The sequence below is a fragment of the Caretta caretta genome, chromosome 6 (assembly GCF_965140235.1).
Source record: "Caretta caretta isolate rCarCar2 chromosome 6, rCarCar1.hap1, whole genome shotgun sequence".
NCBI classification, from domain to species: Eukaryota; Metazoa; Chordata; order Testudines; family Cheloniidae; genus Caretta; species Caretta caretta.
The window spans coordinates 85255875-85269416 of NC_134211.1; the positions used below are offsets into that span (position 1 = coordinate 85255875).

The following is a 13542-nucleotide window of genomic DNA, read 5'->3' on the forward strand; positions in this document are numbered from 1 at the left end:
ACCCTTTGTTTCTCTCCCTCCTCCCAGCTTTTGAAAGTATCTTGTCTCCTCATTGGTCATTTTGGTCAGGTGCCAGCGAGGTTACCTTTAGCTTCTTAACCCTTTACAGGTGAGAGGAGCTTTCCCCTGGCCAGGAGGGATTTCAAAGGGGTTTACCCTTCCCTTTATATTTATGACAGCCTTGTAGCCTTGAGCGACTCAAAATGCTCTGCTGCTTTAGTTCTCTTCTGGACGCTTCCAGCCAGCATACAAGCAAGCAATATCTTGAGTGTCTGTGTGCTATGCAGCCCTGGTTCACTGCTCTGCCTACAATACAACAGCCCGACTCTGGTCTCTACCATCCAGTTACCTTATGCAGGCGTGACCCCAACACACTCCCAGTCCTGAATTTTCCCCAAACTGTGTTTTCTGCAATGTCCAGCTCTCTCCTGGACCATTCAGAGAGATAATAAGGTTCATTTGTTCCTTTAAAAAGGTACAATACCCAGCAGCTTACATATTAATTGGAGTTAACATTCCTTTATATCAAAACACAGCACTGGGATGGTTTAGAAAAAGTAAAACAAGTTTATTAACAAACGGAGATAGGATTTTAAGTGAGTTCAAGTATAAGGGATAGAGTTAGAAACGGGTACAAGCAAATAAAAATGAAAAATGCTTTCTATAAGCTAAAACTTAATCGAAGAAGCTACAGCCTTTGTTCAAAGTAGTTTTCTCACCAATCTACCTTTCAGCAAGATGGCTGACCACCCGTCTACTCAGGATCACCCACAAAATCCAAAGTGCTCTGTTGCTTTGTCTTCTAGATGAAAGATAACTTGGAGTTCTTTGTCCCTCTCTTTACAGTTCAATGAAGGTTTGAAATGGATTCTTCTGAAGATTACCTCCCAAAATAAAGTTCATTCAAGTTGTGAGGAAGGCAACATGGAGTCTCCTGGTGAAGGAAGTTCCATACGGGTTTCTTGCCCTGCTGGTGTTTGCTAAAATACAAATTGATCAGTCTCCTGCAATCTCCTTCCACTACTGTCTTGATGGTTGTAAGCAGGCATGGCTGTCCCTCCATGTCTGTCTCTGAGGGATGCCACACCTCCTAACAGTCTGGTCTGCTAGAATCATAGAATATCAGGGTTGGAAGGGACCCCTGAAGGTCATCTAGTCCAACCCCCTGCTCAAAGCAGGACCAATTCCCAGTTACATCATCCCAGCCAGGGCTTTGTCAAGCCTGACCTTAAAAACCTCTAAGGAAGGAGATTCTACCACCTCCCTAGGTAACGCATTCCAGTGTTTCACCACCCTCTTAGTGAAAAAGTTTTTCCTAATATCCAATCTAAACCTCCCCCACTGCAACTTTGAGTATGCTCAAAACAAAGAAAGGGGGAATTAGCAGTACTCAATGGGCCTTGAAGCATGGAGGGGCCGCAAACAGTCTGGGCTCTGGCCAGTGGTCAAGACAGAGCAATACTAAGTTATAAGCCCAGTCCTCAAGCAGGGTGGGGCAATAAACAATCAGGGTTCTGGCTTGCAGTCAGGCAGAGCTGTACTCCCAAACACAGTGTCTATGAGGCTCCGGCAGGGGTGAGCACCCAAACACACAGCCTATGGGGCACAGGCATAAGGAGCACAGACCTCCTGGCCTAAGGAGGGGGGAGTACTGTCACCCCATGGGTGGGATGGCAGGGGTAGGGGGACTTGGGCCCACCCAACTTCACCGAATCCCAGCCCAGGGCCCTAACAGTTGCTGAGTGGTCTGCCACTGGATCAACGGGGAATCCACCTGCAACATGCTGACTGTGTTTCCGGTGGCACCACAGACAGATGGTAGTCTGGTTCCCCATAGCTGCTTCCTACTCTCCCCCCAGGGTGTACCTGCATCCAGGGGTCACCATCACTCTCTCCAGGATATATTGCCAAGGATAGCAGTAACAGCTCCTCAGTGTTGGGAGTGGCAGGGCTCTTTGGAAGGTTGGGCTGGTACTTGGGGCAACAGGAGTTCTCCTTAGCACCCCGCTCCAGCAGTGGGGAAGAAGCATCTGTCTCCCTCAGCAGCTCCCTCCCAACTGAGCTGCTGAGCCAGCCTTTTATACTTCCTCTTTCTGTCCTGCCCCTCTGCTTCCACCCACCAAGCAGCTTGCGGCGTTCCCTCCGCGTCCGCCTCGAGGGAGGCCACACCTCCTCGCTACAATGGTCCTATTTACCTATTATGTAATCTGCATTCCCATTGTCTCTGAGTGTACCTTAGAGATGCCTTCCAGGTGGCAGAACCACATTCCGTTGTCTATGGTGGAGTAACTTCAGCCCGGCCTGGCAGACACACTTGGATAACAATTTCCAATATTTTTGTAATTTTGAATTTGTCCTATGTACATATACCACACAAGATATTAATGATCAGTATGTTATTAGCTTTCTATTGATATCTGACGTGACACCTTTTAGATACAAGTTATGCCAGTACTGAGTTGGGGTACATTAACTAGTCAGATCAGCTGAAACTCACTACCATATACCAATGAGCCCCTTGTCCTCGTGCACTGGGATGCTGTCAGGGTCACAAGGAGTCTCTGAAGAGGAATGGAGCAGACTAAAACTGGATGGGATACCCCATGCTGATTCTCTTGAGGACTCTAACAGTCCAAAGTTATTCCAGTTCAAGCCTACTGGAATTATGAAAGACAGTTACAAAAAGATGACTTGGAAGTGGATCCCACGGTGTTCCAGCCAAATTCTCGATATGAGAGTCAAAACTGGATCTTGCCTGGGGCCTTAGATTGTGGGGCAAGCCAAAGACAAGGCAGAGGGTCACCTCAAGTGAAATCATTAACTTTCTTAGGGGCTCCGAGGACCATTTCCGTGGCTAATATTGAGACAGTAGTCTCCGTCTTAAAATGGTTGTTTGCCTTTGATGTTTCCTCTTTGGGGCTGTGACATATAGCCCTAAGGACCTTATGAATGTCCTGGAGTCTTTTAGTATATGGAGTGCTTCATCCATGCCACTATTAAAGAGCTCACTGCCCTCAAACGGGTGGTCTCCTATAATCGCTTGGACCTCCCTCCAAGACCGTTGCAATCTTCTCATTTGCTGCAGCAGAGCCCATTGTCTTGTCTGCAGCATCTGATGCATCAAGTGCAGCCTCTAACACTGTTCAGGCTGTGAGCTGGCCCTCAGCCATGAGGGATTTCAGTTCCTCATTCTGGTCCTTCAGAAGCCTCTCTATGAAAATTAGAAAGTCTGCCCAAAGCAGGAAATTGTATTTCAAAAGCAGTGATAATTTGCTACCTCTATTTGTAGACTTGCTGAGAAATATATTTTCCTCCCAAAGAGATCTAATTTCTTTGGGTTGTTCTCCCAAGAAGTAGATTTGGGTTGTTCTGGTTGCTATGATTCTTCTTGAGTTGCTTGAACCACGAGAATATTGGGGTAAAGATGTTGACAGAAATATTCATCTGGTGCAGATACAGAGTCCTCAAATGACCGCGGTCAAAGTCTCAGCTGGTGCCAAAGATGTGGCCAGTATTGTAGTGATGGGCCTTGGTACAGAGGTACTCAGTACCATGGTTCTCAGTGCAGAGGCAGACAGTACCAAAGTACTCTGTGCTAGGAGATTTGGTGTCATGGTCAGTGACTTGCTGATGGTACTGGAGGCAGTACGGTTCTTGGCGTGGGAGAGACCACCGGTGCTGACTTGGGTTTCAGTGCAGGTACACAGAGATGGGACACCATTTCTTTAGGCATTTAGAATAGTAAGCTTCAGGGGAGGCTTTTCGTCCCCCATTTACAGAGGGGATTTGGTGTCTGTTCTGATCCCTAGTGCAATGCTCCTTACAGACCCTTTCCAAAGACGTCACCAATGTCACTGATGAATGGTGCTTATGAGGTTTCACAGGAACCAGGGGTGGTGTCTTTGCTCACCAGGTCACTCAGTGCATGGGATGAGCCTGGTACCTAGAGCTTCTTGGAAGGTCTGCTGGGGTCCAGTAGGGCTTGCATGGACACTTCCAGGAGGAAGAGTTTCAGTTTTGCCTCCCTCGCAGCAGTTTAACACACACAAAGGACCCAAGGCACAGTAAACCTGTAGAACTCATTGCGAGGGAATATTGTGAAGGCAAAAGCATAACTGGGTTCACAGAATAATTAGATAAGTTCTTGGAGAATTGGTCCATCAATGACTGTTAGCCAAGATGGTCAGGGATGCAACGCCATGCTCTGAGTATCCTAGCCTCTGCCTGCCAGAAGCTGGGATTGGACGAAAGGGGATGGGTCACTTGATAATTGCCCTGTTCTGTTCATTCCCTCTGAAGCACCTGGCATTGGCCACTGTTGGAAGATAGGATACTGTGTTAGATGGACCACTGGGGTCTGACCCAGTATGGCCATTCTTATGCTTTTTGAATCCTCTTGGAAAAGGACTTGTAAACTGGGCAGTGCTCCAAAGCACAACCCTCTTCCAGGCAGTATAGACATTGGGAATGCCCATCATTTACCAACATTGCTGCTTCAGAGGAGAGGCAAACCTTGAACCCCTGCAACTTGAAGTCAAACATTTTAAGTTCTTGTAGGGAGGTGCACTTGTACAGGGGAGTGGGCCCTTGTACAAGAAAAGAAAACCTATCACTACTCTGAATAAATCTAAAGTTTTGGAGTTTTTTTAAGCCAGTAGGCAAAGAAAATTTATTTAAGTTAACAACTAACTACAGAAATGAACCAGCTCAGAGCAAGGGATGTGGACACTACAAGGTTTTGTCTTGCTGCCACACGTGGTAAGAAGGAAATTAGTGAGAGTTGAGGCTGCCCCACCCTTTATACTCTCTGGTGTAGGGAGCGAGAGGATGCCCAGGGTGAATGTGTGGCCCCCACAGACACAGCTATTTAAAATAATCCAATCTTGTGTGCCTGGGATGCAAACACACCAAGAGTGGAATCCGTGTGGATAATCACTCAAAGATTATGTTTATAAATTGTCATAGCATAATTGAAGTTGACGGAGCTATGACAATTTACACCAGATGAGGATGTGGCCCTTTGTGCCTCAGTTCCCCACCTGAAAATCAGGGTAACAACACTTTCTTTTTTCCATGCTTTGTCTTGTCCATTTAGATCATAAGCTCTTCAGGACTGAGACTGTCTCTTCTTATGTGCATGAACAGTGGCTAGCATAACGGATCCCCAATCTGAGTTGGGAATTTAAGGCATGACCATATATAAATGATAAACAATAGAAAGATAATTTACCCCTTTCAGCTACAGTATATGCTTTGAACCTCTTCTTCATTGTTAAAAATAAGTAAAAACACTCAAAAATTTGGAAAAGCCAAGTTATCTGCAATTTTAAATCAAAATGCTTTAAAATATTCTTACTATACAGCCATCACCATGTGTCAGCTTTCCTAATATGTTTATGTTAACTGAATACAAAAGAAATGTGAAATAAATATAACCAGGAGGGATGATCAAATCTAATTTTGATACATTAGTGTCATATGCTGTACATGTTACAATACCAGCCAGACTTAATACTAAGCTGCAGGCTACAATGAGATTTCCAAATGGCAGATTGTTTTAAGTGATACCAAGTATAATTGAAGTAATAAACGATAGAAAAAGCAAAGCACACTGTCAGGAAAAATTTAAGTATTTACTTTTTAAAATTAAATGAGTTAGGTTTGGAAAGGCAAGACAACTGAAATAATGCAGGGCTCAATTTACAGAAAATTCCTTTTATTTATCTCTTGCATTAACCCTTGAACTCTTGCCAAAATTATTTGTAATTTCTAGTACCCACTTATCTAAAGAAGGAAAGGGAAAAAAACTATTTCCTTTTATAACGAAAGCTAGTCTTCAAATTTTATTTTGTTTACTTCAAAAATAAAGTTCACTAGAGAGGTACAGCAGGAACACAACACAGCAGAAAAATTTAGGAAGCAGCTTCTTATTGCAAAAAGAAAAGGAGTATTTGTGGCACCTTAGAGGCTAACAAATTTATTTGAGCATAAGCTTTCGTGAGCTACAGCTCACTTCATCAGATGCATTTAGTGGAAAATACAGTGGGGAGATTTATATACATAGAGAACATGAAACAATGGGTGTTACCATACACACTGTAACGAGAGTGATCACTTAAGGTGAGCTATTACCAGAAGGAGAGCGGGGCGGGGGTGGGGGGAAAAACCTTTTGTAGTGATAATCAAGGTGGGCCATTTCCAGCAGTTGACAAGAATGTGTGAGGAACAGTGGGGGGGTGGGGGTGGGGAACAAACATGGGGAAATAGTTTTACTTTGTGTAATGACCCATCCACTCCCAGTCTCTATTCAAGCCTAAGTTAATTGTTTCCAGTTTGCAAATTCATTCCAAGTCAGCAGTCTCTCGTTGGACTCTGTTTCTGAAGTTTTTTTTTTGTTGAAGAATTGCAACTTTTAGGTCTGTAATCGAGTGACCAGAGAGATTGAAGTGTTCTCCAGCTGGTTTTTTAATGTTATAAATCTTGACGTCTGATTTGTGTCCATTTATTCTTTTACGTAGAGACTGTCCAATTTGACCAATGTACATGGCAGAGGGGCATTGCTGGCACATATCACTTTGGTAGATGTGCAGGTGAACGAGCCTCTGATAATGTGGCTGATGTGATTAGGCCTATGATGGTGTCCCCTGAATAGATATGTGGGCACAGCTGGCAACGGGGCTTTGTTGCAAGGATAGGTTCCTGGGTTAGTGGTTCTGTTGTGTGGTTGCTGGTGAGTATTTGCTTCAGGTTGGGGGGCTGTCTGTAAGCAAGGACTGGCCTGTCTCCCAAGATCTGTGAGCGTGATGGGTCGTCCTTCAGGATAGGTTGCAGATCCTTGAGGATGTGTTGGAGGGGTTTTAGTTGGGGGCTGAAGGTGATGGCTAGTGGTGTTCTGTTATTTTCTTTGTTCTCTGGGCCTGTCCTGTAGTAGGTGACTTCTGGGTACTCCTCTGTCTCTGTCAATCTGTTTCTTCACTTCAGCAGGTGGGTATTGTAGTTGTAATTAGTTGTTATTGCAGCTACTTTTGGCAAAGTTACATGTTTTTAGCGTCTATCTAACGCACCTTCAGACATTTGGTTAAGTTCTTCATAAAATGTTGTTTTAACATTAATTTTTTTACTCCTGTAAAATAATGGATGTGATTAATTGCAATTTTATAAAAATATTAATATTGCACTAATGGCCATGCTTTATGGTCTTATGCCTTTAACCATCCAGTTTGTATTAAAATCAAAGCAAAACAATTAGCTATGAATTATGGGTCTATAATTCTTTTGAAGGGCTTTGACAATGTCAAACTAAGCTTGAGCCATTTATGTAATCACCAAAAGTTTCAGTTGGATTAATAAGCTGCTAATTAGAAAATGACCTCTTTTGTTTTAACACCATATGTATAATATATTAATTAAGACACTTTCACACCCTCCCCCTCCAAATTTCCTCAAAGTGCTAGCAGTAGCTAGATAAGGGGGTAAGCTGCATGGGTGAATGTGATATCACTCCCATGGTGAATTGTGAGATTTTATAATTCTTTCTTAATTTTGACACTTTCATCATAATGTTACCTTTGTAACTGTATTTAAAATATTTTCTATTTTGACAAATCCTTTCACTTAGAAAAATTCAAAGATGAAGGATACATATGCATTAAAAATTTTATTTTTAATTCATCGTTTAAATTTTAATCCGATCTCTAAAGCATTCCCTTCTCTTCCTTTTCAATTCATCTTTTTTTCTGCTCTCTAACTGTTCTCTTTTGACTCCAGTGTTTCTAAGGTATCTAAGATACTTAAAATTTTATTTACTATTCAGAAAGATTGATAGAAAATAAGTTTTAAATTGGCCTAGCATCTGAAGCACTAGAATCTTGATACTGCAGTGGTTGGGCTGGCAGGAAGAAGTTTTATTTTAATTAAATTTAATTTCCATTTATAAGATGAACCTATCATCTACCTCTAGGCACATTACAATATAGAAACCAGCAACAATTCTTCAGCCAACCAAAGTACAATAAATAAATTGTTCAAATTATAGAAATAAAACACACACTTAAAAACATGGCTAAACACATTCAAAACCCTCAGTGAGTTCAAGATCCAAGGTCTTCTTCCACACAATTAGAATATGTCTATGCTGTAAAAACAAAAATAAACAAAAAACCACAGCAGTAAGTCTTAGACCCTGGGTCAATTGACTTGGGCTCAGTAGCAGTGTAGACATCCCTGATAGGGCTGGAGTTTGGGCTCTGAACCCCAGAGACAGGGATGGGTCTTAGAGACTGTGCAGAAACGTCTACACTTCTATTTTTAGCTGTGTAGTGCAAGCCTGAGTCGATTGACCAGGGCTCTGAGACATGTTGCTGCAGGGTTTGGGGTTTTTTTCAGTGTAGACATACCCTTTTTTATCTCCCTTCATTTCCTCCCCTTATATCACCATTTCTGTGACCTCAGTAGCGACAGTTTATTTTTATTTCACATTTTATATAATCTTCTGCTGTAAAAGGTCACATGCTGCACACTGTATTTAGCACGTCTTAATAATAAAGAATAATATTGCGGATTACTACTGTGAGTACTGCTGAAGTGTCTAAAGGTTCCAACTGGAATCAGAGGCCCAGTGTGCTGAGCACTGTAAAAACACATGAGACATTCTCTCCCCTGAAGAGTTTAAAATCTAAATAGACAGACAGAAGATGGGAGGAAAAATAGAGGCAAATAGAGGTAAAGTGACACGACCAAAGTTACACAGCAAGTCAGTGGCGGAGGCCTGGTCTACACTGGGGGGTGGTGGGGGAGGGGAAGGCGGAATCGATATAAGTTATGCAACTTCAGCTACATGAATAACATAGCTGAAGTCTATGTACTTAGATCTACTCACCGTGGTGTCTCCACTGCGGTGAGTTGACTGCTGCCGCTTCCCCGTCGACTCTGCCTGCGCCTCTTGTGGCAGTGGAGTACACGAGTCGACGGGAGAGCGCTCAGGGGTCGACTTATAGACATACCCTGAGTTAGGAATGGAATCCAGGTCTCCGGACTCACAGTGTAGTACCCTATTCATTAAGACCATACTGCCTCTCAGAATAGTCTAAATCATTGAAGAATGTGATTACAGGTGAAAGTGGAAACAAATGGGGTTTAGGTGAGAATATCAAACTGTAACTGTGAAAATGGTGACTGATTTGTACTTTTAAAAAAAAATTTATATCACCAAAGGACTGGACCAACTCTGAAATGTGGCTAAAGGTATTAGCTATGTGGAAAGGACTGAATTCTCTTGAAAACAGATATAAGATTCAGACTGCGCTTTCTGCTGAAACCTGTAACGTTTAAAATGTTGGGGTTTTTTAGTTATCTAACGAATAGTGGAAACAAATTTTCATTATGTTTTCCCCACATCACTTTTTAATCACTCTAATCCAAAAAGGTTATTGATACATATTTCTGTATGCAAAGTACACTGGTTTCTTCAAAAAGGCTGAGACAGGAATCATATCGTTACTTTAGTTATACTCATTAAAAAATTATGTTGTTTTTGCTCTTAAGATACTTTAATAATTTGGTTAGGAACCTAAATACATTGACTGCACTTTATGAAATAGAAGAGTAGAGTAGGAAGTACCCATCTTAGGCATGCAAGAAAAATATTTTAAATAGTTTAAAAAAATTGTATAATACCACTTTTAGAATTAAAAGTCAGTTTATAACAACAATAATGATAATAAAAAGATATAAATTATTTTCTTCAAGTTGAACAAAAAGAACAAAAAAAGTCATTAATAATTGAAGTTGCCAGAGGCATGGCTATTTCTCTCTATACTGTCAACTATCTAATTTAATTACAAGTATTAAACTCCATGCTGAGGTCAACCAGCCTCACTTCCTCCAATATTACACTTCAGCCAGTGCTCATTAATGTGTCTACTGAATGGATTAGCACATCTGAAGATATATGTACAGAGGATAGGGGGACAGTCTAATGATAGCCAATTGTTCATTTGTAATAGGACACATGTTTGAGGCCTCAACTTATTATCACTAATGTGGAATTTATTAAATTCTAAAGAAAAAATACCAATACAGAAAGCCATTTTTCCCTTAAGGTGGATATAAGAGAGCAGACTTCTGCTGAACATTTGTGTCATCACCAAAGCTATACAACTAAATTCACTAAATGTTGTCAAGTTCCGAACGTTTTGATTTTCTTTTAAAGGCAAATGTTCTATGAACATGCTTAGCTGCAAGACTTGCAGAACAACAAACATTCATCTTTGGACTATGTATTCATCAGCTATTTCGAGAAGTTAACAGTTCACGTCCAGAAGTCTCAAAGCACTAGAACATGTCATTCAGATTTGGAGCTTTTTCTTCCACATAGACTATTAACTCTGTTCCTTTTCCTTTCCTTACATCACCATTCCTGTGACCTCAGTAGCAATAAGATGTACAAATGTGACAAAATGTGACATCTTCTGTGTCAAAATAATTGGTTGGTAGAAAGTAATTTAATAACACTATAGTCCACCCACCCAACCAGCTTTAATAATATATAAACTGTTAGAGGCACAAGCATTGTATTCTTTTTAGAAAAAACCTACAAATTATTTTAAAGGAATGATTTCTAAAATCCCGTGATATACTGTTACCTAAGGGAAAAGCTGTATTCAAAATCACCTACCTTTTTTGTTAGAGAGTCATCTGAATCAGAAGGCATTCTTGTTGACACATGAAACATTACTTCCACTGTAGAGGTAGCAAAATATGGAGTGGTCAATCCAGTGCTTTTGTTTTTTTGCAATCCTCCCATAAAGCCACAATGGTTTGTGAGATTCACCTAAGATCAAAGCCCATGTAACATTAGGGGGGGGAAAGTAATATCCGGTGACAAAGATACTCTTCAGAGAAAGCCTTTTCAAGCATCATCATATACATTTAAAAAACCCATAATTCTCTGCTGATGCTAATCCTTTTGTACTATTAAGTTTATCTAAAGGAGCAGAGACTTCCTCATTAGAACAGGTTTCAGAGTAGCAGCCGTGTTAGTCTGTATCCATAAAAAGAAAAGGAGTACTTGTGGCACCTTAGAGACTAACAAATTTATTAGAGCATAAGCTTTTGTGAAGCTCACAAAAGCTTATACTCTAATAAATTTGTTAGTCTCTAAGGTGCCACAAGTACTCCTTTTCTTTTTACTAATTAGAAGGATTTAATTAGAAAAGAAACTAACTGCAGTGAAGGAACATCTGTATTTATTGGCACAAGAGGGTAGAACAACAATCTCAGAGACTGGTGGGAGGTAAAGGTTAAAGGGAAAAAAGCAAGAGTGGTGTCTTGACACTCTCCTGGGAGCCAGTACTAGCAGTTGCTTTTCTTCTCCTCAGAAGACATGGGGAACCACCAAACAGAGAATCGATGGTGATTGTTCTGGCTTTCCAACAGGAAGGAAGGGCAACTGCTATAGTGCTGCTGGCCCCATCACAAACTCAGATATTGCTGTCCCATATTTTTTCCCATTCCTGAACACTGAGGAGGGAAGTAAGCAGTAATCCTTTTGCAGTGGGTTATTTCTCTTTGCATTATAAATCTAAATTAAATGCCTTTTTAAGTCGGGATTACTTTCCTTAACTGCATATTAAATGTTTTAGCCTCTTGGCATGAAATTCTGGATTTTTTTGTTGGTATAATAGCAAATACATTATTGCCTAGTGTGAGATTAAATATGTTTGAATCTGCTTGATTTAACTTTGTAAAAATGTTGCTGCAGAACTGCAATAATACATTATAATACGTACCAGGTTTACAAAACTTCTTTAATTGTAAAAAAGTGTGTTTCCATCAAATTTAAGACTTATTTGCAAATTTCCATCATATTTGCAAATTTTCAGTTATGGCTTTGAATTTCAATTTTCCATTCTTATAAAGTGAAAATTGATGCTTTCTGATAAGAAAAATTCCCTACACTTAGAATGTGTGTGGAAAGTCACTAAGCAAGCCAAAATTTGCCAGCTTTGGTCAAAGCTTTTTCATAGCTCAAGTCAGGAGCTGATATATTGCCTTGGAATTAACATACAAATTCAAAAAGCAAGCGTTAGTCATCTAAGCTACTACTGTTTCTTGATCATTAAGCAAACTATTAAATATTAATTTCAGGTGGCACTTCCAAGAAAGCCAGAAGCAGTGATGATTCCTGCACTTCCGTGGGACAGGTCTGTGCCTGAAGCTTCTTCTTATTGGTGCTAGTGGGGGATCTGTCTTGAGCAGCCAGAAAGAGATGGTGATGAGTGTAGAAAAGAGAATTTGGACCAGGGGAGAGTCAGTAGAATAGAACTACACTGAACTAATGCTCTAATGGTGGTAGTGGTACTTATATGATTATGCCATACCATCCACTTCCGACTGGTGAAAGAGATGGGGGTGTGTGTGTGTGTGTGTGGGTGTCGCTCTCCAGTAGGCAGGGAGAAAAGGAGAGAGAAGCAGCATGCCATTATTTCTCCAACTCTCAAATCTGAGCAATGTGCAGGATCTTAAATGAATTTAACACCTTTCAGGCCTACACAGCAATACAGACATAGTTTAGTTAGTGTATAAAAGTCAGGAACAGGGTGGCTTATTGCACACTATTGAACAGCCTCTGATTATGTAGAAGCTTCCACAGGTTCCCCTTTCAAAGCCAGTAAAGCTTTGCTGTGTCAACAGTTTATCTACATAGCATCACTGACATAAGTATAACCAGAATTTCCCTCTTAGTGTCCTATTTTCAGGATAGGATGTTTCAGTAATTGTGAGCAGTAATAAGGAATAATAGAGATGGAAGATTAGAGAGAAAAACAATAAGCCTCCCGTTCTATATTTGTTTTCTACAATCTAACACAAAACTCAGAAGTTATAAATAAAACTTAAAACACACACCTCCCAACCCAGGCCTGCTACAAAATCCTCATAGGCTTGGCTTCCTCCAGTGTTAGTGAGGATGGAGTGTTTATCTTCTTGTCCCTCAGCAACATAAAATACTGCAATCTTGTGTGTCTCTCGGCTGTAAAACATAGGGTTGTCATTGGATTGTCACAGAGTATGAGTTCACTTTCAAGTCTTAACACAGACAGAAAATAAAAGCACTATGCACAGATCACAGCTTTCAGAATCAAAAAGGCAGTGAAAGTGTAGTATAATTAAAAAAGTTTTTCTTTCTATTCTTTGACCATCTTCTATCTTTTCATGTTCTTATCCTCTTCTATTCCTTTGCCTTCCCTTTTACAGTTTGCTAATAGGAACTTTCACGCGTGAAGGACCAATTCAGCATAGTGGGACATCGGCTGAAATCAGCAGCAACAAATGGTATAATAATGTAGTCAGAAAGTTGAATACGAGTTTTACAGCTGAAGACATGAAATAAACAAAACCTATGGGTTGGGCATTATTTTACATTATGAAGAAGACCCCTCATTACCATTAATAGTGGTAATCCTTGCGAATGATAAATGTGTCTCAGGAAGATGAATTTAATATCCTCAAGTAGCAAGTTAACTACTTGTTTCCCTGGACTGC

The 13542-nt window shown here is 40.7% G+C and overlaps 1 protein-coding gene across 9 annotated transcripts in view; it reads right to left on the reverse strand.

The window, feature by feature from the left end:
* The window catches only part of RALGAPA1 (Ral GTPase activating protein catalytic subunit alpha 1), a 238149-nt gene that overhangs the window by 60031 nt on the left and 164576 nt on the right, over positions 1-13542 (reverse strand). For 8 of the 9 annotated variants that reach the window (XM_048855930.2, XM_048855931.2, XM_048855932.2 and 5 more), the window contains 2 exons: positions 12907-13030; positions 10676-10831 (listed from right to left, as the gene is read on the reverse strand). In XM_048855930.2, the coding sequence (XP_048711887.1) occupies positions 10676-10831; positions 12907-13030 (280 nt within the window). Of the gene's footprint in view, positions 1-5828; positions 7124-10675; positions 10832-12906; positions 13031-13542 lie in introns of those variants that run through there. The other variant, XM_048855941.2, reaches the window with a different exon arrangement.